The 24,773-nt window shown below is 39.1% G+C and overlaps 1 protein-coding gene across 4 annotated transcripts in view; it reads left to right on the forward strand.

Annotated features, from left to right (window-relative positions):
* Positions 1–24,773, forward strand: part of POU2F1 (POU class 2 homeobox 1) — a 174,277-nt gene that overhangs the window by 92,260 nt on the left and 57,244 nt on the right. For all 4 annotated transcript variants that reach the window (XM_026509458.4, XM_048225450.2, XM_044387954.3 and 1 more), the window contains one exon: positions 4,698–4,763. In XM_026509458.4, coding sequence (XP_026365243.1) covers positions 4,698–4,763 — 66 coding nt within the window. The remainder of the gene's footprint in view (positions 1–4,697; positions 4,764–24,773) is intronic.

Here is a 24,773-nt window from a genome sequence, read left to right on the forward strand (position 1 = left end):
GCATATGTGGCATTCAGCTAATCTATTCTGTTAATTTAGTAGTATAAAAAGATTTATAGATGATGAATTTCCATACTCCTGAAAATAATTGTATAGCTCATGCGCTGTTTCTGGGTTTATACTGTTGCCTTGTTTTAAAGTAGGACTTTCCCCAGACAGTGTATGTTAATATTTGGAAAATTCCCTATCAGGAGGCTAGCACCATCTTGACAGCCCTATGTTCTGCTCCTACCTTGCTAATTGTTTCCTTGGGATTATTTGGATTGTGTAGAAAGCTTTTTGCAAATCCTCTTATTACTGAAGTCATTGTTGCCAGCAGGAATAAGATTAAAGGTGCTTAAGTCTGTAGAGTTGTTTCTAATTTGTACGTGTCATTTCAGTGCCATTTTAGCAGAACTCTGTCTCCTGTCTCTCCCTTCTCCCCCGGTACTATCTCAAGTTAGGTCCGAGAAGCCAGGCCATTGGAAGAAATCTCATTTTATCCTCCTAATTATTATGCTGGCACTCAGGAGATAATTTTTCCCTTCATGCACTGCCAATTAATATGCAAATGGACTGATAAATATTTATGCAATGATTTAAATTATGCAGGGAGTGCTTTCAGTGTGTTCTGTAAATGAATTGTTCGTGGACTTCAAAGTGCTGGCTGCTGTGCTAACGAGGAGAGATTTGCATAAGGCCCTAATCACACGCATACTGATTAAGCTTCATTATGGAAACTGCCAGCTGCAATCTTTGTTTCTATTTTATTACAAAAAGGGGAACTTTTCATGCTTCAGTTGCCTTGACAATGTCAGTCCTAGCTGGTAGGAGAGACTAAAACTCCTCTGAGCAACTGAAGTTTCCTTATTCAGTTGAAGATTGCTATGGTGTAACTGAAGTTGTATTTTGCTTCTCCCCCTAATCCACTTTCCACCTCCCACCCTTGTTCTCTTAAGAACATAGTGTAGATTTGGTAGAAATAGTAGTTACCTTCTTTCCCCCACCCCAAACTGCTACCTGTTTCTTCCTTGCTCTGGACTGTCTGAACCTCTAGAAGATTTCACAGCAATGCTGGACTGCAGTGACTATGTTCTAGGTGGGTACCAGCACACTTCTTTCTTATAAGCTTTAATATGGAAATGGCGTGTGTGGGGTTGACTATGCATAAATGCTTAATCGCATATGCAACCAACTCGGGGGAGGGGGGAAAAGAGGTGGATGGAGCAGAGAAGGAGGAAAGCATTTGCAAGGCACGAGCTTACTCGAATTTGCAGTAGGTCCCTCCCTACCACTAGCTCTTCTGGTTCAGAGGACATTTTCAGTAAATAGCATAGATTGGGAATTCAACTTAAACAGAGTACATTTTTGCTTTTTGGAATAATATAAATATCTGTTGGGAGCATTTCATGTAGTTCTAAAAACACATCTAAATCTGAAACAAGGTATAAAGTGTACCTAAATAATGTGTACATATTAATAAAAATGTTTTGCATACCTAATGTGAATGTCTTCTATAAAAACCAAAAGTGCATAGTGAAAAATAAGGTGGAGCCATAGTGCAGAATGGCTCCCATGAATGCTAATGCAGAGGCTAATTGCGGTGGTTACTGCCATAGGACTGTTGATCAGTTTCCAGATTTGAGAAACTATCAACTTTTCAAATTTTAACTGATATTAGCCTTTTTTATTTAAAAAAAAATCAACTTCTTCAGAAAACAATTTTAAGTGTGGGAAAACCTATTTTTAGAGTTTTCTCTATAGAACAACAAATGTTTTAGGAGAGAGGGGTGTGAGGCTTGATTATATAAACTGTCTTTGGTAACTGAGATTTAAAATAGATTGAGACATACTGTGACTCATGGTGGCTCTGTTTTGTGTTGAGATTTGTCTGTTTGTATGCAAAATTCTTGAAACCTCTTTAGGTGACTCTGGTCACCTGGAGAGTCAGATGATACAAACTCCAGGACTTTGATATTTTAGGTTGAAAACCTTTGCAGGTGATTTTTTTTTTTCCCTGTATGTCATTTTTCTTGCTTGAAAATTTGAGGCTTGACCCCCCCATCTCCTTCACAGTTGCTAAGAGTAAAATTAAAGGATAGTTCTGAAAATGTTTACATTGTTAGGCAGAAGGAAGGGCCGAAACTCAAGGTAGTAGTAATATTTGTACAGCACAATAAAAACCACAATTAAAACAACAAACTGATGGCAAGAATTTAATCCAGGAACAGTTTGTAGACTGTATTAGACTCCTATACAGTCAGCTCCGTGTGCCCAGAGAGAAAAAAAAACTTCAGATATCAAAAGAGAACTTACTTGGATTTACTCTTTTACATCTATGTTGGGAACTCCAGAAAGGAAATATACCTTTTTGAAATATTTTTAGCCTTTTGAAATATTTAGAATTAGAAATTCTGTCTCTGTTATTTGTAATGAACAGTAAGTCATTTGAACAGTCTTGTACAGTTAGTCAGAATTTTGTTTTATTTACATGTGTATGTGTTTGTGAAGTAATTTTGTTAAATGTCTCTAAAGCTGGACGGTTCAATAGAAAAGGCTTAGAAGATTCACACAATACCTGTGACATAATTTTCAGTTTAGATGTGTGGAAATTGGAATATGAAGTGCACAGCACAGGCTCGTGACTTGTTAAGAATTATTCCTACTTCTTTGTTTAAAAGATATGCTACCCTTTTTATGACTATTAACTGCTTCATATGATTCCCACTTTCTTTCAACATTCTAAAGGAAGCATTGAGCAGAATGTATGTTTAATGGTATATTAACATTTGTTGTGATCTTGTGGACTTTCATAAGGTTTTGATTAAGTCATTCAGAAAGCTGATTTTCACTGAGTTGTACACCTGTTCCTTTCAAACCTTAGTATGCTTTCAGTGACATTTAAATTTTTCTGTACAGTAGAGGCAAGGAAGTTATAGAACTGCTCTCATTTATGACCACAGAAAAACGAATTTGAATCCTTCGAACATCTGAAGAACAAACCAAAGATATGATCAAACTGCTTAAGACCATAAGACAAACATCTGTTTCAAAACCTGTATTAGAAAAGGTTTTACACAGCTTCCAGGTTGGAAGTGAAATCTCTGGGAGGAGGACTCTTGATTGTCTGTCATCACTTGCGCATTTGGAGAAAGCAGCTATGGACAGCATGGCTGGGACTTCTGACGATTGTTTTGGTTTCCTAGTTAAACACTGAAGCAGATGACAAAATGTACTCTTCAGTGAAACATTCAAATATAATATAGTTTATTATTCTCAACTAATAATTATAGTTAAATGGTTCTTAACCCAGTAGGGGGAAAGGGGGAACTTGCTTGATAGTAAACTTGATGACAAATATGCTAAGTTTGGGTTTACAGTAGAAGTAGAATAAGGTATGTATTAAATGTATATTTGGGTTTTACCCTATTAAAAAGGTGGACGAGAAGCAGACTTGTTCTTGTCTCTTGTGTATCTTCTGGGATACCTGATACTGCTTGATGAAAACTTTTTGACTATGAAAACTTTCATTAAAGAGATGACACCCACATCAGGAGGTTCTTAGGGGGGGCGCCTGGGCGACACAGCGGTTAAGCGTCTGCCTTCGGCTCAGGGCGTGATCCCGGCGTTATGGGATCGAGCCCCACATCAGGCTCCTCCACTGTGAGCCTGCTTCTTCCTCTCCCACTCCCCCTGCTTGTGTTCCCTCTCTCGCTAGCTGTCTCTATCTCTGTTGAATAAATAAATTAAAAAATCTTAAAAAAAAAAAAAAGGTTTTAGGGGGTATCAGATAGGTAGTATTTTTAGGTGGGTGTGGTTGTGGTTCAATTGTGAAATTATTGATATAGCTGTTATGGCTTGTGATGCAGCTTCTTGTGCTGGTTTATGACTGAGGTATGAATTTGACATATTCTCACTTTGACACAGTTTTTCTAGGCTGGGAGTAAATAAGGAGATTTTTTTCTTAGACATACTTTCTTTTTATTCTGTTAGGTTGAGTTACTGCCCAGTCTTTTATGAAGATTACCAGTGGATTGTTTTGGCTGTAACTAACGAATACCTTTGCTTATAAAAAAAAAAAAAAAGAAACTTTATTTGAGAGTAGCATGTTTTACTTTGTAAGGTGCTTGGCCCCAGCTTTGTTTCTTTATTTTATGCTTCATATTATATTTACTCCATTTACATGTTAGACTCTAGTATACTTTTTTTTCAGGTTTGATTTCAGTTATCTTTGTTAGAAGAACATTAAAATTCTTTGGAAGGACAGTTTATTTGTGGATCACTTCAGGGTTAAGGGAATCCTGAATTTCTTTCAGATAAATTTTTATTACAGTTTCCAATGTTTTAGTGTTGACACTATCTGTCTTTGAACTATAGGACTGTAACATTAGTCAATATTATTAAACCTTCCTTTGCCGCAATTTTGCCTCCCTAACCACATCCCCAGTTTTTAAAAAACCTCATTCAGGGGCATCTGGGTGGCTCAGTCATTAAGCGTCTGCCTTTGGCTCAGGGCGTGATCCCAGAGTCCTGGGATCGAGCCCCGCATCGAGCCCCTCATCAGGCTCCCTGCTCCGCTGGGAGCCTGCTTCTTCCTCTCCCACTCCCCCTCCTTGTGTTCCCTCTCTCGCTGGCTGTCTCTCTCTCTGTCAAATAAATAAACAAAATCTTAAAAAACAAAACACAAAACCACCTCATTCACCTCTCATTCATTGCAGACTCAAGAATGAACAATCCGTCAGAAACCAGTAAACCGTCTATGGAGAGTGGAGATGGCAACACAGGTAAGAAATGATTCCCAGATCCAGCTTTTTAACTAGATCTAATGGAGTTAACAGAAGAAACTTTCCATTTAACTGTGACTTCTGTTCGGCAAATAAAGACCAATTGGAGTATTGAGTTGTCAGATATAATTTAGTGCTTGCAGGAACTGGCATTTGTTTAAGATTATTTAGTTTCTTCTGCAGATTGCTTCGTCTTTTTGTTGCTGTTTATCAGAGAAACTCTAAAGTAGTTGAGAGAATAGTCCATTTCCTTTAATGGAAGTTCTGAGTGTGAATCAGGTCAGGTAGTTCTGGGTATGAATCAGGGATTTGTTACTAGCTTTGGACTTTAGGCAATTTCCCCAATCTTTTGAGACTTTATTCACCTATAAAATGGGGATAATATATTTTATAGGTCATTGTGAGTATTAAAGGAAATGGTTAAGCACAGTGCCAGCTATACAGTAACCGTTCAGTAAAACGTTGCCCTTGTTACAGGTGTTAATCAAAATAGTAAATGTTATCCATCCCCCCCATTCAATATAAATTGTATTGAAGTTATGATAGTGTCAGTAGATAGTTAAAAACACACACCTATTTCTAGTATGTTCTTTTATTTGGTGATTTTTAAAAATATATACTTGATTTAACTATTTATCAGGAGTAAATTAATGTCATATAAATGAGAAGAGTGAGGCCCCATGAGAGAAAGGTAAATCCCTAAAGGATAGAATGTCTCCACAACCCGTACTCTTAATCCATTACGTTGCTCAGAAGACATTGAACCATGTGTCTTTATCATCTGCCGGAGATGGTACAGGAACTTCCCCCAATTTCTGGGGAAGAGGCATAAATTAAAATACTCAACTGTGTAAGAAGGGAATTATGGGCAGGGACACACAGAAAGTAATAGTTTCTAAAGTAAACTAGGTTTTTCACTTGGAGAGAGGGTTGCCTCTTTGACCCATCATTTTAAAATTGCCTAACTATGGGAGAGAGTAAGAATGAGAGTCACTCCTGGAAACAATCTTTTTCACCTCTACTGGCCACAACATCTTTTAATTTGAAGTAGACGAGTTGAACCAATATAGCAGTTCCCGCCTACATATCTTTTCATTCGAAATTGTTCTCCACCTGGAGATACTTGTTAATCCTTTAATCTCTAACGTAGACCTGTCTATGTGCAGCTGAGCCATGGGGCATCCTGTTGTACTGAACAGGTCACTCCGAACACTCTGAGCCTAGCCAGGTAGACTGCCGTAGTATCTCCTGGGGAGGACGAGGGCAGCATTCTGTTCTGTCTGGATTGTCAGCTGCAGTCTCATTTTTGTTGTTTCTCTGTCCTCTGTTTGGGCCCCGTCTTGCATTATTTTGTGGCACTGTCCATCTGCCAGTGCTTTGGCCATCTAGCTTAGGCGTGGGACTTGTTTGCAAAGAGAAACAGGGCGGTCGATCCCATAAGACGTTAGGGGAGAGTGTGCAGGGCACGTGTGCCTAAGGAACCACTTCGAAGGAGAGGCATGTATTTCTCAGATGATTGGGCGAACACTGAAAATGTCACCAGACTCCTTGAGAGGCCCCTACTAATAATAGACGTTTCAGTGGCTCCCATTTACTGAGCACCTACATTTAATAATCCCCCAATGGCATATTTTAAAAAATCTTAAGCACTGTACCCATTACCTGATTTCAATTTGAGTTCTTAATGACAGCCCTGTAAGTTAGGTATTATTATTTCAAGGACTAGGAAATCAAGGCACAAAACCAGCCAGGAAATAAAGGCAGAATGAGGATTTACACCCTGCGTATGGTTTCTCCCATGAATTCCAATACCGTAAAACAGAAAATTTAAGCAATGCTTTGTTATATATTCAGGTCTAAAACTATTTTCAGAGCTATATAGAAGAGAAATTCTAGCTGGAGCACTTGTTAATACAGTCTCATGAATTTCTTGACTTGTTTTAATACGCAGTGTATGGCAGACTCCTAGAACTGAGCAGTATCAATATAGATTTTTACTTTTTAATGTCTCTAAAACTCAGCATTTGCTGCCTTTGTAAAATTACAAATTACTTCCATGTTACAGACCTTTACATGCACTTGAAGATAACTAAAACCTTGAATGTCAGTTTCTGAAATGTTAAGGACCTATCACTATGTTTTTAGCATCTCCTACTGGTGTTAGTTAGTTTAGGAATATAAAAATAACTTGGAGTTCCAGTTTGCCTATTAAATTACAATGCCCGATATATCAGTTACAGAATTACAGTTTGCTCAGACAGTTACATGCTTACAAATTGATTTTTATTTAAAAATAAAACAAACAGACCTGCAGATTGTTTAATTGTAAAGGATATATGGGTTCTTAGTTTCTACTAATTGAATAACAAAATTTTCAGTAGAAAGAACCCTTTGCGTTGTAATAAAACTAAAGTCTCACCTTTTCTTGGATTTGGAATACTTTTGTGTAGATTTCTAAAATTTTAAATATTTCTAGAAAAAAAAAACAACTTTGATTTGTGACATTTTACGGGGAGTAATACTGTAAAATTATTTCAGATTGTGTTTGATAGTTTTCTTCTTTGCCTTTCTCCTGCCAGAGCGATCTGTAAGTTGAGCAGATAAATCTGATGATGCACTTTTGTCAGATAGCCCTTATGTGTTCACAGAAAACCTATAGTTTAGGTTTGTCAGTGTCTTTATTCATTAAGTGCCTGTCATGTAAAATATTATATGTGGTGTTATCAAGATGCTAGTGCAAATAGATGAGATTCCCTCAGTCTTTGAAGAGTTAGCAGTCCACTAAGAAAACAGATATGCAGAGAAGAGATTCAGGATAGATTATTGTATTGTAATTCAAGAGGAGCTAAAGAAAAATATCATAGTGATATTTCTTTGAGGAAATTTGAGTATTTTTTTTTCTTGAGGTATAAATGACATATAACATTATATTAATTTCAGGTATACCACATAATGATTGTATATTTGTATCACATAAATGATGACCATAAGTCTAGTTTCCCCTGTCACCATATAAAGTTACATAATATGCAGTACAGTATTTTTGAATATTGTCTTCATTGCTGTAATTACATCCCCATGACTTACTATTTTATGACCCGAAGTTTGTACCTCTTGACCCCCTTTTCCCTTTTTGTCCACCCCCCAGTCACCCTTCCCTTCTGGCAAACACCAGTCTGTTCTCTGCATTTATGAATTTTGTTTTGTTTTGTTTGTTTGTCTTGCTTTTTAGACTCCACATATAATGAGATCATATGGTATTTGTCTTTCTCTGACTTATTTTACTCAGCATAATCTGACTTATTTCAATCAGCATAATAGATCAGCAAGATCCATTCATGTTATCACAAATGGCAAGACTTCATTCCTTTTTATGGCCGAGTAGTTTTCCATTGTGTACATATACAACATCTTCCTTATCCATTCATCCATGGATGGACACTTCGGTTATTTCCGTATCTTAGCTATTGTGAATAATGCTGCAGTGAACACGGGCATGCATATGTCATTTCTAATTAGCATTTTTGTTTTCTTTTGTTTTTTGGATGAAACCCAGAAGGGGAATTGCTGGTAGTTCTATTTTTAGTTTTTTGAGGATCCTCCATACTGTTTTCCGTTGCAGCCGTACCAATGTACCTTCCCGCCAACAGTGTACTGAGGTTCCCTTTTCTGCACACCCTCACCGATACTTGTTACTTCTTGTCTTTTTGATAGTAGCCATTCTGACAGATGTGAGATGATATCTCATTGTGGCTTTCATTTGTGTTTCCCTGATGGTTAGTGATGTTGAGTATCTTTTCATGTGCCTGTGGGCCATCTGTATGTCTTCTTTGGGAAAATTGCCCGTTTTTTATCAGATTTTTTTTTTCGTTATTGAGTTGTGTGTGTTCTTTATATACTTTGTGTGAATTCTTTATATATTTTGTCGTAAATTCACCATATGTGCATGGGTTTATTTCTGGACATGGGTGTCCAGGTTTTTATTGGTGTAAAAGCCAATACGATACTGTTTAGATTATTATAGCTTTGTAATATAGTCTGAAGCCAGGCAGTATGATGGCTCCGGCTATATCCTTCTTTAAAAAAACAAAATAGGTTTATTTATTTTAAAGGAAGAGAACGAGCAATTGGGGGGGGGGGGTGGTGAGGAGGAAGAGAGATAGAGAAACCCGAAGCAGACTTCCTACTGAGCACGGAGCCTGATGCCTGGGTCTCTCCCAGGACCCTGAGATCACAACCAGAGCTGAAACCAAGGGTCAGCCTGGGTGGCTCAGTTGGTTAAGCATCTGAGTTTGGCTCAGGTCATGATCTCTGGGTCCTGGGATGGAGCCCTGGAGTCACAGAGCCCTGCAGTCCTACAATACTCTCTGCAGTCAGCGGGTGGGGGGGGGGGGTCCTGCTTCTCTCCCTCTCCCTCCGTCCCCCCACTCATGCACAGGCGTGCACTCTCTCAAATAAATAAAATCTTAAAAAAAAAAAAAAAAAGGAAGATGATGTAACCGTTTTTCTACAACTGGAGAGAAGGTAGGGTTGAAGAATGACAAAACTGAGGTGGAAAGAAAAAGGAAAATGAGGAATAATTCATATTAGATTGCATTTTTTTCATTTATCATTAAAGTAGTTGAGGTGTCATTTAAGAGGAAAACAAGGATAATATAATAATAGCAGCAGTTAAAATGTACTGAAATGTTACTAGATATGCATGTCTAGATGCTTTATTAGGTATGCTTTATATCATAATTGTTAAAATACTCTCATAAGGTAAGTAGTGTTACACCTGTTTTACGGCTAAGGGAACTAAACTCAGAGCTGTTTAGTAATTTGTGATTGTAAAGACCACGAGCCTTTCATTACTTTTCATTATCTTACGCTGCCTCAAAGAGTGAATGAGATGGATTTGGGAGTTTGAGTACAGTGGATGAGTTTTGACATAGCTACCTTTAAGGAACTGATATAAATAAATACATAAATAAGATTAATAAGCTTTTTGAGGGTCAGGCTCAGTTTAAAGAAAACAAATATGTAGCTCATCTGGCCGACAGGTTATATGACCTTCTCATAGCCTAATTTACAAAGTCCAAGATCACGAGTGAAGAAATGGCAGAGCAGATTATTTTTCCAAAATAATTTACTTTCAAAAAAATTATCCATCGGATAAGAGAACAGTAGTGATATTTCTTACAGTTTTTTGGACAAGGATGCTGCCAAGGATATTCCTCCTGGAGGAAGGAATAACTCCATTTCTTCCTTCTCCCAGCCCTTGGTAACCTCCGATCTATGTTCTGTCTCTATGAATTTTGCCTATTCTAGATACTTTATGGATGGGAATCATACAGTATTTTTTCTTTTGTATCTGACTTATTTCATTTAGCATATTTTCAGGGTTCGTCTACGTTACAGCATGTATAACTGCATAATAGTCCAGTGTATGTACCACGTTGTATTTATCCTTTCTTCTGTTGATGGACGGCTGGGTTGTTTTCACCGTTTAGCTACAACTACAGTGAACAGTGGTGCACAAGTATCTTAGAGTCGCTGTTTTCAGTTCTTTGGGCTAAATAACTAGTAGTGAAATTGCTGGGTGAATCAACACAAATTCATTATCTTTACAGTTCTGGAGGTTAGAAGTTCTAAAATTAGGGCGTTGTAAGGCAGGCATTTCTTCAGGAGCCTCTATGGAGCATCTCTATCCTTCCCTTTTCTAGCTTTCATAGGCCACCTACATTCCTTGGTTCATGGTCTCTTCCTCTATCTTCAAAGCCAGAAGGGAGATGTCTTCAGAGCTGTCATTCTGTCTGTCTGACTCCTGCTTCCATCCTCACATCTTCTTCGACTCTCCTTGCCTCCCTCTTCCTCCTACACGGACCATTGTGATTACACAGGGTCCGCCCAGAAACTCTAGCATAATCTCCCTATCTCCGGACTCTTAACATAATCAGATCTGCAAAATCCTTTTGCTGGGTAAAGTAAATATTCACAGCTTCTGGAGATTGCCGCTCTGGAGATTTGCCACGCCTTTGGCCACTGTTCTGCCTGCTACACTGCTTTACCCTAAATTAAATCTGATCAACTGTATTACCAATAACAGAAGAGTAAAAAAAGTTGTATAAAGGTTTATAAACATCAGTAAGAAACAAAACCAAAGCATTTTTTTTTTGATGTTAGAAATATTGGACAAAGTTTAAAGTCTTGCTCACTTTTAATCAAAGGGCAGACTTCTTTCATCAGTACTTCTGACAAATGAGCCTGAACCCGGGCTCATCCACCGACAGGGAACAGTAGTTTTTGATACATCTTCTTCTGTTGTTGTACGGCTCTGTTATCTATATTCTTTTGAATTCTGCCCTAGGAATAACACAGATTGAAATGATTTTCCCTATCTTTTAAGAAATGGAAGCTCTTCTGGAAGTCATTGCCATATTTTAAGTCTTCTCCATTTACTTGATATTTATTTTCAAATACTAATTTATTATTAAATAATTTCTTATAGAGTAATAATTTATACTCTAGTAATAGTGGCTATCATTAAGTATTTACTAGGTGTGTTAAGCACTTTGTATAGATTGTCTCAGTTAATCCTTATAACAACCATATGAGGCACTATTTTTCTCTTTTTATGGATTAGGAAATTGAGGCTCAGAGATGCTTGGTCATTTTTGAAAGGTCACACGTATCTATAAAAGTGAGCAGAGCTGTTCTCTTGTCCTTTGAGCTATGTCGTTCCTTATGTTTTGTCTTCGGTGTGCAAGATACTGTACTAAGTAAGATCACTAACGTTGAATCAAGTATTGATTTTGTTCTCAATAAACTTATCTTACAGAGAAATATCATGCAAATGTAATAGAAGATTCGGAAGAAGTGTGCAGAGGTCCATGAGACTTCAGTGTGGGGGAACTGGTTTCTAGCTGGGAGGGTGAGGGAAGGCTTGGTGGAAGGTGGAGCTGTAACTGGGCTCGGCCGGCCGGACAGCATTTCAGTGTGATGGTGGAGGCAGTGTGTGTGCTCGGCAGGAAGAAGCCGTTAAGCTAAGATGGGAGAGAGAGATCTGTCCTGAAGTTCTCTGATCCCTTCCGACTCTTCCGTCATGCCCTAAGATTTGTAGATCCTATGTCATCCTGTCATCCTCAAAATCAGACAGCGTCCAGTTCTTCAGACTTCAGTGCAACCATTACCGTCACCATTGGCTTATTGTTATTTTTGAAAACTTACCATTGGTATTTATTGTAATTATTTTTTATGATAAGGTAAAAATGATATTAGATTTAAATTTTTTAACTAAAAATGTTATATTTTCTGATCATATTTAATTGTTTTGAAATATTAAAACTTACTTCAAAGCAGCAGACTCACTTGTTGATTCTTTGTGGTCAATTAACTTTAAGTCTTTTTTTCACCCGAATTGTGATGGTGCTAAAGCTCCTCCCCATTCTGTCCTTACTCACTTTGATTTTTCACTCAGATGATTTTTTCCCCAGGATGTCAAGATCTTTTTGCAGCTGAAAAGACCAAATAAGTTTATTAATGCAACCCAATATATATCTATGAAATTGCATTCCAAAAATATTTTATCAGAAGTTTCTAGCAACCAGGGATATTTATTCTGTGAGATTTATTAGTGTTCTGGCTGATTTTAGCAGATTATATTAGTAAGGGAGCTTGAGCAGACATCTTTTTCTCCAAGATAAAGAGAAAGGATCCTGAAAGACCAGGGCACCAGTGGCCGTACCTGCTATTCTTCATGGTAATTGAAGAATCTTGAAGTCTTGAACCAGCCAGCACTAGTTTTGGAAAACATTTCCAGATAAAATACAGTGTTTCTGAGAAGAGTCAGAAATTCACTGAGGAACAGGCCTCACATAAAGTTCTCATCAAAACAGCAGAGCAGTCGCAGATTTCAGACTCTGAAGGGCTGTTTTCCCTTTGAACTTACGTTTATCCAAGGGCCATTTCTAATATTCTTATTGATTTCATTATTATCATTTTAAATTTATTACATGTTCTGTGTAGACTACATTCTGTACTGGCCAAAGTGCTCTTATGTAAGCCTGAGGGTGGAAATACCAATACTGATTTTTCTTGGAGTTCCTCTTTGGAGTTACTGGAGTTTTAAATAGAGGGTAGTTCCATGGGTCGGTGAAACTGGCTGGAGCACTTGTAGAGAGCCTCGGGAGCACAGTGGAGGATATACTGTGTTCTTGGTGGTCTAGAAGCAAAAAGCAAATGCCTGTAGGAAAGCTGGATCTCCCTCTAATTTTTGGTTTGATAGGTATCAGTTACAAGATACCGCTTCTAAAAGATTCTGACAACTACGTGTTGAGAAACTTGCCCTGGCCCTGCCCCATTGGTGCATATGCGTTTTGTTTTGTTTTGTTTTGTTTTGTTTTGTTTTGTTTTTTAGGTGTATGCGGCTGGGATCTATAATTACTGAACCTGTGAGAATACTAAGTGGCATTTCAATTAAGATTATATTTTTAGGGCACCTGGGTGGTTCAGGCCAGTTGAGCGTTTGCCTTTGGCTCAGGTCATGATTCCAGAGTCCTGGGATTGAGTCCGGTATTGTGCTCCCGGCTCTGTGGGGAGTCTGCTTCTCTGCCCTTCCCCTGGCTTGTGCGCTTTCTCTCTCTCAAATAATAAAATCTTAAAAAAAATAGGAGATTATATTTTTATTAAATGAATGAAGGAGTGCGTGATCCTTTTGCCAGGAGTAATTCAATAACAAGTGTAGGATTTTAAAAGTAGTATCTATTTCATTTTTATTCATTACTGATAGAAATTTGGAACATTAATAAAGGAGGATTTATTGCTTAAAAGGCCACTTTAGGTACAGGTTGTGAGATTATCTATAATTTTCTCCTTTTTTTTTAAGATTTTATTTATTTATTTGACAGAGAGAGAGAGACAGCCAGCGAGAGAGGGAACACAAGCAGGGGGAGTGGGAGAGGAAGAAGCAGGCTCCTATCTAAGAAGCCTGATGTGGGGCTCGATCCCAGAACGCTGGGATCACGCCCTGAGCTGAAGGCAGATGCTTAACGACTGCGCCACCCAGGCGCCCCCTATAATTTTCTCCTTTTTCCCTTAGAGGGCAGTTTTGTTTTCTGTCATGTTAATTTTTTTGTGTGTTTTTTTTCCCCCAAGTGTAAAAGAATTTTCTAGCCATGTTATACTTTACATTTTACTTGAAGCAAAAGAACTAAACTCATTACTCTTTTAATTAGATCCATTATATGGTACTCTGGCTTAGAGCAGTGGCAGTGGAAACCAGGGGTCAGATTTAATGAGCATTTGTGGGAAGAGGAGAGGAGATTGAGAAGGGAGTAAACAAACAAGGGAAGACAGTCATCTAAAGTGAGTGCCTATATTTGGCTTGAGACCGGGACAGATGGAGTGCCATTCTCTGAGCAGGGACTGCCTGACCTGCAGGTAGACGCGACAATGAGTGATCCAGTAAGTTCTGAAAATGTGGCATTTGGAGGTGCCTTGTGGTGCCTGTAGGTGAAGAAGTGAGCGATGGAAGACAGAGCTGTGTTCCTGAGGAGAGAAACCTGGCTGCTTATATAGGAGTGGAAATATTTAGCAGGGAGGTACCACTGGGAAGAGAGTGCAATAAGCCGGGAAAAGAGCCAAGGACAGACCTCTTCCACAACACTGAAAGGGCTGGCAGAGGCAGAGAGGCCATGAAGGAGCCCTGCACCATCCGGGAGGCTGGCCACAGGCTGTTTGTGGCTGTTAACATTAAAATTAAATGGCCACACTTCTAGTGCTTAGCCACGTGTGGTTAGAGGCTACCATATTGGGTTGCCCATATATGTAACCGTTCCAGCATTACAGAGATTTCCACTGGACGGTGCTTAAGTAGACTAAAGAGCAACCATGGAGATGAGAAGTGAACCAGATGGTGACATTCATGGAGTTAGTATCCGGGGTAGTTGGGTCCCGCAGAGAGGTCAAGACATAGGAAGCTTAAGTTGTGACCTCTGTATTTGACAGTTAATAGTTACTCGGGGGCTTTTAAATGGTTTTAGGTAAGTGGGAGAGAAAGAAATTGCTGCGCATAGAGAAGTGAATGATTGAGGAAAGGGAATGATAAACGTAGGCAGCTCTTGTTACAGAAACTGGGAGAGGCTGTAGAGGATGTTGGTTAAGAGCTCAGGCCCTGGAACCGAACCATCGGGATTCAGATCCCTGGTTCCTTCACTTACCAGTTACGGTACTTCGGGCAAATTATTTCTTTCTGTGCCCCAATTTTCTTAGCTGTAAAATGGAGATAGATAATAAATCATTGCATAAAAGTGATGTATACATTGAAAGCAAGTAGATGTATGACTCAGTAAGTTCTCAGTAATTGGTAGTATTTATTCTGAATATGATGATGATGATAGTGACTATATATTAAATAAAGGGAAGGAAAGAATAAGAGAGGAGGTCAAGTATGTTTGTATGTGAAGGAGAGGAACCAGTAGGAGGGAGTGGTACAGAAAGGGTGTGTAATTCAGGAATCCATGTTCCCAAGGAGAATAGAAGCATTAGGTTTCTGAGCACTGGTAGACGGAAGTAGCTTAGAATAGAAGAAGGTCCCCTCCCCTCCATATTAAGGTAGAGAAATGGGAGAGTGAAGGAGTTAAAGATAGAATAGTGACTATAGATAAGTTTGTAGGTAGAAGGGAAGGTAAGAACACTCTAGATAGGGTCAGGCTCAGAGGCAATTGGGGACGTCCTTGTGATACTGGGAAGATGAGACCAGGGAACAAAGTACGATGAGATCTGGGAACACATCCAGACAAATAGACAATATAAGAAGGATTGATAGCAAGCGAGGAAGCTTGACACTAGGTAAAATCAGAGGACCAGAGGTTTCACTGCAGCTTCTCAGGCACTTTGTGTTTCTGAAGGCAGGAAACTACTCACATCTTAAAGGTGAAGGTGAGTGAGAAACGTGTGACTAGGTTAGGAGGCAGGAGAGAGATGGAGCAGAGTAAATCTTTGGTAAATTTTTCTTTGGTCAACAAAACTGTTAGCATGATAGTACAATTTTAGAGAAAGGACTTTATTTCTGGTTTTCTTGGTCCTCAAAATAGAGCCTTTAGGTGACATGTTTAAGTTATTTGAAAAAGACTTGGTGTGAATAGCTGGTAGGTCATAAGTTATTCATTTTTCTACAGTTAAGAGTAAAGTCTGTTTCAGTAATACCTTTCATCCAGATAGACTGTGTAACAATTCGACAGACTAACCGTTTATGGAAATCTTGTCGCACGTCACTAATGTGCAGTCGCCTACAAGGTGATATATAAAAACAATTTTAAAAAAAGCATATCATTGCTTAGGAAATGAAGAATATACAGTGTAACAGCAGTGGAAATTTTTAGTAGATACATAATAGTCCCCCACCCTGTAGACGGTCTATGGAATCGTTTCTGATTATGCTTCTTGCTTTTGTAGGGACATAGAACTTCTCTATAGCCGTAAGTGGTTTTCTTTCTGGCTTTCCATTATCCCAGATCCTTCCCATTTTATTAGGAAGAAACCACCTACACACACACACACACACACACACACACAAATGAACATAAGCTAAGTTTTCCTTGAAGATCTTTTAGCTGTTTTTTTATGTTAGTTATGTCCCACAGTTATATGACTTTCTGTAAACTTCGTTTAGAATTTGTGCTTGCTTGTTATGGTAATGTAGAAACAGGCATAGACTGTTATTATTTCCTCGTAGGGCATCTGAAGTTTAAGCTATTATTGGTGAATTTCACTTTGACTGCCTTAAGTTTACTGACAAATTCCACCAGGGGTGGCTCTCACATTACTTGGTCTGTAGCATAATTTAAGTAGCCAGTTGGGCCGGTGAGGCTGGGTGTTAGAGGCAGGCAAACCCATAGGGCAGTAAGATTTGTACTGTCAGATTTGTCCTGAGCTGCAGATTTCTTTTTGTTTTTGTTTAATTGGGGTGAAATGTATATAATATAAAATTAACCATTTAAGGCGAACAGTTCGGTGGCATATAGTACATTGATAGTTCGGGCAGCCACCGCCTCTGTCTAGCTCTGAAATGTTTCCATCAACCCACAAGGAAACCTTGACTCATTAAGCAGTCGCCCTCCGTTTTCCTCTCCCCGCAGCCCCTGTCTCTATGGATTTACCCATTCTGGGTGTTTCCTACAAATGGAGTCATAGGCTGTGTGACCTTGTTTGTGTCCAGCTTCCTTCCCTTGGCATAATGTTTCCGAGGTTCATCCCGGTTGTAGTTTGTATAATGCTTCATCCCTTTTATGGGCTGAGTAATACTCCGTTGCACGTGCGTACCACAGTTCGTCTATCCAGTCATCTGTTGACGGACATTTGGGTTGTTTCTGCTTTTTGGCTGTTGTGAGTAGTGCTGCTGTGAACATTCGTGTCCAAGGATTTGTTTGAGTACCTGTTTTCACTTCTTTTGGGTGTATTCCCAGCAGTGAAATGGAGGGGTCATACAGTAATTCTATGTTTAACTTCTTAAAAAACCGCCAAACGCATTGCCGCAGCAGCTGAACCCTGCTACATTTCCAGAGCCAATGTACAAGGATTCCAATTTCTCCACGTTCCTGCCAACACTTATTTCCCCTTTTTTTCCCTGTTAATAGGTATCCTAATGGGTTGAATAATCTACTTTTATTTATTTATTTTTAATAATGTACTTCAAAAGTAGCAACTCTGCACTCTTTTTTCCGGTCGTGTCTTTGTGCGTCTCCCTCTATATTATGGTCAGAATGTCTTGTAGTATTGAGATGAGCAGTGGCTAGTAATAAACCGTGTTTGTGTCTGAACCATTAAATTTTCCCTTTTCATACCTTGGCGGTTCAGGCCTCACCCTGTAACCCCAGACTGCCCTTAAATCCTAATCTCGCCTTCTTAGCCATGCTAGAACTCTCAGAGCACTCTGTACCTTTCTTTGAGCAAGTACCATCTTCTGCCTTCTTTGTTTGAGGATGGTGACTGTACTTTATTCCTGTTTGTGTTCTACCTTCCGCCGTCTTTTTGTAGGTAACTTTATTGTGCTTGTCTTTCACATTATAATTATTTATGTTTTTGTCTGTCACCCATAGTTAACTGTGAGCAACTTTTGGTATGGGAGTATGACTTGTTTACCTTTGTAAACCGAGGACCTAATAGAATATCTAAAATTGTTCGTTTGGATTCCTGAATGTTAAACTTGCATTATTATGTCTTCTAGTTCTGGTAGAGAAACGCTTGCCGTTTTCCTTCTTCAAATAGCCACTTCCTGTTAATTCCATCTCATCCTCTTAAGATTCAGCCAAAATGTTGCCTCCAAGAAGTTTTCCCTGGCATCATCTTTTCCCTTCTTCCGTAAGGGCCCCTTTATGTGTCCCGGTCCCAGTGTGTGAATATCTGCTGTTGCCCTTGCCGTGTTGTGGGTACCTTTTGATGAACCTGGAACCACAGTTGTTACCTCTGCACCCCCACTAGACTCCCCATCCCTTTTTCCTCTTTACTTTCTCACAGCACTTATTTCTATCTAATTGTATCTTTTCATTCTTATTGACTCTTTCCCCACACTAAAATGTAAGGTCTATGAAGACATGGTTTCTATCTCTCTTCTTTCCTGTTCTATCTCTTGCATCTAGAACGGTGTCTGCCATGTAGATACTCAGTGAGTTTTTCTTTAACGAGTGAATTAATAGGCCTGAGGGCTACTTAGGAGCAAGGACTGTGTCGTTTTCTTCTTTATATAGTCTTAGCACTTGGCACAGCAGTGCACAGTAAACGTTGACTGTAGCATTTATTCTTAGAGCAGGATCTTTCTCTATGTTATATATTCTCGGTTCTCTTTTGTTGTTGCGTATATGATTATATAAGAGCAGAAAATGCACATAAGCAGAAAGAATAGTCTCAGGTCAAGTGGGCAGTGATTCAGTCATAAATTTCATGTATATAGTCATAACAATAGGTTTATCAAAAGGTGTTCCCTAGAAAGGTAAAACTGTTCATTTGAAAGGACAGATTTCTTTCCAGTTGTAAAGATGGACAGATGGACAACCGTGTTGGTTAAGGAGTTAATCATTTAGGAAACAGCATTCCAAAGTAGTCACTATCAGAAGAGATGAAAAATAATAAAGGTAGTATAGAGTTTGAGATGGACCAGATTTATAAGAGGAGATCACATGCACCGCAGATTAGATTAAGTTCCCAGTTTAATTAGCCAATGACACCAGCTGTTCTTGGAAGCCATGTAGCTTCAGCACAGGTGTAGTGTATTTAATTGGCTTTTCCCTTGTCCCAGTATTCTTCACTGGGTGGGGGTAAGCAGCTGCTTATGACCCTCTCTCCTTACAAGTAGGGTCCTAACAGATCTGAGAAGAAAAAGGGTGCCTTGTCCTTTTATATATTCAGGGTTTAGGTCTCCACTCAGAGTAAATAATTTTTGATCCTCCTTTGAAATCCGGGAATATTTACAAATATTTTCGGGGATTCCAGAAATCTCAATTCTCTGTAACCAACATCGTGACTCTGATTTAATTCTGTTTGGTGATGTGAGCGATTCTGAGTACTTGGTGTGAGCACCACGGTAACAAATCTGTTCCTGTGTGCTTAGCGAAAGAATCCGAGGCCACTGACAGTAGAAGAAAGGGATTTTTTTTTCCTTTTTAAAATATGGTTTCCTTTAGACATAGCTGTATCCTGAAGAGATTTCTGAAAAGATACTACTTTACGTTTTAATTTCTGGCCTTAAAGGGTCTGTTTGAAAAATACTAATGTTAACTCTTAAGTAAGGGTTAAGTGTCCTTACTTAAGAAAAACTAGGCTGGATAGGCGTTAAGATTTGGGAAAGATTGGCATGCCTGCGTGGCTCGGTTGGTTGTGCGTTCCACTCTTGATTTCAGCTCAGGTCACGATCTCAGGGTCATGAGATGGAGCCCTGCATCGGGCTCTGAGCTGGGCTTGGAGCCTGCTTAGGATTCTCTCTCTTCCTCTCCCTCTGCACCTCACCGCCCCCCAAAAAAAAAAAGATTTGGGAAAGATTATTTCTAGTTAGATTGGCCCTTAAAGAGGGTGGATTCCAGGCTGCGTGTTGAGCAATACCTGGGACTTTGAGACCCAGAGAAGATGGCGGAGGGCATCTGCATTTGGGTCCTGTTGTGAGGTGTCACCTTAGTTTTCTGTCTCCTCCTTCCTCCACCCATTTTTCTCCTCCTATTTCTGTCCTTCCCTCCCTAGTATGTTGGGCTTCCTGTCCCATTTATACATTTCAACATTAGAGTTTGGAGGGTATAGATCTCCATTCTCATTTATGGAGAAATAACAGTGGGAATAGCCTAAATGAGCAAACTGTTCCCCCTCGTCCAGAACCCTTCTACTTTCTTTCTGTCTTGCTGTTTTTGTTTTCTGAAAACGACTACCTTTTGGTTACTGAGAAAATTGTACTGTCTGATTTGAGCCCACCACCTCCCTCTGCTTTATATATTTTTCTTTCACCCATCCTCTCCTTTTCATTTGCATTTTAAAAATATCCTTTTCCATTATTATGATCCTCCACTTTGCACTCTTAATTCTGTGTCTTCTCATTTCTTTCAAGTTCCTGCCCCATCTTTTCAGCCCATCTTGTTCTTACATGTTCAGTGTAACCCTTCCTATAGACTCTTCCCTCGCAGTCTTGAGGTACGCGTGCGTTTATCGGCCCGCAGACCCTCACCCCACCGCAGTCTGTACAGCTTTCAACAGCCATCCTGTCTCACTCCCGCCACTGCCACACTTGAGGAAGGAGCGTCGCCCACTACTGTGGCTTCATTACCACCTGCTTTTTCCTTTGCTCCTTTGCCATCCGGATGTGTCCTTGAAATTTTACTATAACTGTTTTGTCATTGTGGATGTTTTATTGTCTTACTGTCAATGTAGGAATCTTAGAAACCTGTATGTACCCACGTATGTGTGGTTTAAGTACTCCTGTGTCTACCACTCTATGAAACAGAATGTTACCATGTCCCAGGAGGCCACTGTTGGTCCACCCTGGTCATCGTCCCTTCTTCCGCCACGGAGGTGTAACAGTCATCCTAAATTCAGTATTAATGGTCACATTGCTTTTCTTTCTAATTTTTTTCATCTGTATATTTACTGTCCTCGATTAATGCTTAGATTCATCTGTCGCCGTGATAGAAATCGAATCCTGCTGTGTTCTGACTGTTTTCTCTTGTTCAGCGTTATGTTCTTGAGACTCACCCAAGTGCGTGTGTTCGTGGTTCACGTTCACTGGATGTGATACCCAGTATATGAATACGTCGCAAGGTCTCTATCCATTCTATTATTGAGGGACATTTGGGTTATTTTTAGGCTTTTGTTATTACAGACATTATTGCTGTAAAGTAATTTTGTGCTTATCTCTTATGCATATGCATGAAAGTCTCCAGAGTTTTCTTAGTAGTATAATTGCTGCACTTACTCCAGTGTTACTCAGTACTGCCAGCCAGTTTTCCAAAGCATTTGTACTCGTTGATAGCGCTACCAACAGCAGGTAAGAATTTCACAGTCTGGCCAAAACTTGATATAACCAACTTGTAATTTTAGCCAATTTAGTGGCTGTAAAATGGTATTGTGTTGGGATTTTCGTTTGCATTTCCCAAGTTTCTAAGGGGGCTGAACATCTTTTCTAGTGTTTGTGCACCATTTATGTTTCTTCTTTTGTGGAATTCCTGTTCATTTGTTTTTTTCTATTGGTTTGACTTTTTTAATTGATTCAAGGAATTCTCTGTGTGTTCTGAAGAGTAACCCTTTGTTGCTTGTATGTATTACAAATATTTTCTCCTTTTCACTCTCTTCATGTAGCACTTTGCATGAACAAAGCTTTTAATTTTGAAGTAGTTAAACTTACATCTTTTCATTTTTGGGGTCTTGATAAAGAAATCCTTTTCCCGAGGTTATAATGATGTACACTTAGTTTGTCTTCTGAAAATGTAATAATTTTGTACTTTACATTTAGGCCTTTAATCCTTCTGAAACTTTCCTTCCTTCCTCCCTCCTAGCCACCCTAGGTCGCTCCCTCCCTTCCTCTTTTCCTCCTTCCTTCCTTCCTCCCTCCCTCCCTCCCTTCCTTCCTCTCTTTCTTTTATATGGTATGAATTGATCTAATTTCGTTTTTTTCCCAAATGGTTACCCAGTTATTCTTTTATTGAAAACTCCATCCTTTCCTCACTGATGTGCAGTACTACCTATCACGTTGCGAGTGTCTAAAGATATGTGTGGCTTCCTGACTCGCCTCTGGTCTGTTTGTCACTGTACTAATACTACACTGTTCTAATTATTGTTGCTCTGATAACTCTTAATATCTTGACAGTACAGGTCCCTCAATTCACTTTTTTTTTTTAAAGCATTTTGACCCTTTGCCCTTCTAGTTAATGTTTAGAATCATAGCGCATCTACCTGGCTGAGTTGGAAGAGCATGTGACTGTTGATCTTGGGATCATGAGTTCAAGCCCCATGTTGGGCACAGAGATTACTGGGGGGGAAAAAACTTTAAAATAAATAATTTTAGAATCAATCTGTCAATTAAACACACATCCCAACCCTGAGAAAGAAAGGATGGAAAAAGAGAAAGAAAATAACTTGTTGAGATTTTGATACGAAATTGCTTTGAATCCATAGATCAGTTTGGAAAGAACTGATTAATATCTTTACAATGCTGAGTCTTCCAGTAAATGAGCATTTATTGATGTCTTCTTTATAATTTTTAAATAAGGTTTTATAGTTTTCTACTGATTAGGACTTGCTATAGTTTTTGTTTTTTTTTAAGATTTTTTATTTATTTATTTGACAGAGATAGAGACAGCCAGGGAGAGAGGGAACACAAGCAGGGGGAGTGGGAGAGGAAGAAGCAGGCTCATAGCGGAGGAGCCTGATGTGGGGCTCGATCCCACAACGCCGGGATCACGCCCTGAGCCGAAGGCAGACGCTTAACCGCTGTGCCACCCAGGCGCCCCAGGACTTGCTATAGTTTTTATTTGTCTTTATAATGTTTATATTTGGTGTATAAAAGCAATTTTAAAATAGATTTTGTGTGCTGTAACCTTATTAAACTCAACTGGTTTCAGAGGTACAGGTCTGTGATTCATCAGTCTTATATAATACCCAGTGCTCATTACATCACATGCCCTCCTTAATGTCTATCACCCAGTTACTCCGTCCCTCAATCCCCCTCCCCTCCAGCAACCCTCAGTTTGTTTCCTATGATTAAGACTCTCTTATGGTTTATCTCCCTCTCTGGTTTTGTCTTATTTTATTTTTTCTTCTCTTCCCCTATGATCCTGTTTTGTTTCTTAAATTCCACATATCAGTGAGATCATATGGTAATTGTCTTTCTCTGATTGACTTATTTCGCTTAGCATAATACCGTCTGGTCTAGTTCCAGCCATGTCATTGCAAATGGCAAGGTTTCATTTTTTATGGCTGTGTAATGTTCCATTGGATATATATACCACATCTTTTTTATCCATTCATCTGTCAATGGACATCTGGCTCTCTCCATAGTTTGGCTATTGTGGATACTGCTGCTATAAACACTGGGGTGTAGGTGCCCCATTGGATCACTACATTTGTATCTTTGGAGTAAATACCCAGTAGTGTAATTGCTGGGTCATGGAGTATATCTATTTTCAACTTTCTGAGGAACCTCTACACTGTTTTCCAGAGTGGCTGCACCAACTTACATTCCCACCAACAGTGTAGGAAGGTTCCTCTTTCTCTGCATCCTTGCCAGCATCTGTCATTTCCTGACTTGTTAATTTTAGCCATTCTGACTGGTGTGAGGTGGTATCTCATTGTGGTTTTGATTTGTATTTCCCTGATGCCAAGTGATGGTAAGCATTTTTTCATGTGTCTGTTGGCCATTTCTACATATTCTTTGGAGAAATGTCTGTTCATGTCTTCTGCCCATTTCTTGATTGGATTATTTATTCTTTGGGTGTTGAGTTTGGTAAGTTCTTTATAGATTTTGGATACAAGCCCTTTATCTGATACGTCATTTACCAATATCTTCTCCCATTCTGTCAGTTGTTTTTTTGGTCTTGTCGACCGTCTCCTTTGCTGTGCAAAAAGCTTTTTATCTTGATGAAGTCCCAATAGTTTGTTTTTCCTTTGTTTCCCTTGCCTTTGGAGATATGTCCAGCAAGAAGTTGCTGCGGCCCAGGTCGAAGAGGTTGCTGCCTGCGTTCTCCTCTAGGATTTTGGTGGATTCTTGTCTCACAGTTAGGTCTTTTCATTCATTTTTAGTCTATTTTTGTGTATGGTGTAAGGAAATGGTCGTTTCATTCTTCTGCATGTGGCTGCCCAATTTTCCCAGCACCATTTATTGAAGAGACTGTCCTTTTTCCATTGGATATTCTTTCCTGCTTTGTCAAAGATTAGTTGACCATAGAGTTAGGGGTCCATTTTTCGGTTCTCTATTCTGTTCCATTGATCTATGTGCCTGTTTTTATGCCATTACTATACTGTCGTGGTGATTACAGCTTTGTAATAGAGCTTGAAGTCTGGCATTGTGATGCCACCAGTTTTAGTTTTCTTTTTCAACATTCCTTTGGCTATTTGGGTCTTTTCTGGTTCCATACGAATTTTAGGATTGTTTGCTCCAGCTCTGTGAAAAATGTTGATGGTATTTTGATAGAGATTACATTGAATGTGTAGATTGCTCTACGTAGCATAGACATTTTAACAATATTTGTTCTTCCAATCCATGAGCATGGAATGTTTTTCCATTTCTTTATGTCTTTCTCAATTTCTTTCATAAGTGTTCAATAGTTTTCAGAGTACAGATCCTTTGTCTCTTTGGTTAGGTTTATTCTGCTCGGTATCTTACATTTTTTGGTGTAATTGTAAATGGGATTGATTCCTTAATTTCTATTTCTTCTGTCTCATTGTCTGTGTGTAGAAATGCAACTGATTTCTGTGCATTGATTTTATATCCTGCCACTTTGCTGAATTCCTATAGGAGTTCTAGCAATTTTGGGGTGGAGTCTTTTTTTTAAAGGCTTG

This window comes from Ursus arctos, unplaced genomic scaffold (genome assembly GCF_023065955.2).
Source record: "Ursus arctos isolate Adak ecotype North America unplaced genomic scaffold, UrsArc2.0 scaffold_2, whole genome shotgun sequence".
In the NCBI taxonomy this organism is placed as follows: Eukaryota; Metazoa; Chordata; class Mammalia; order Carnivora; family Ursidae; genus Ursus; species Ursus arctos.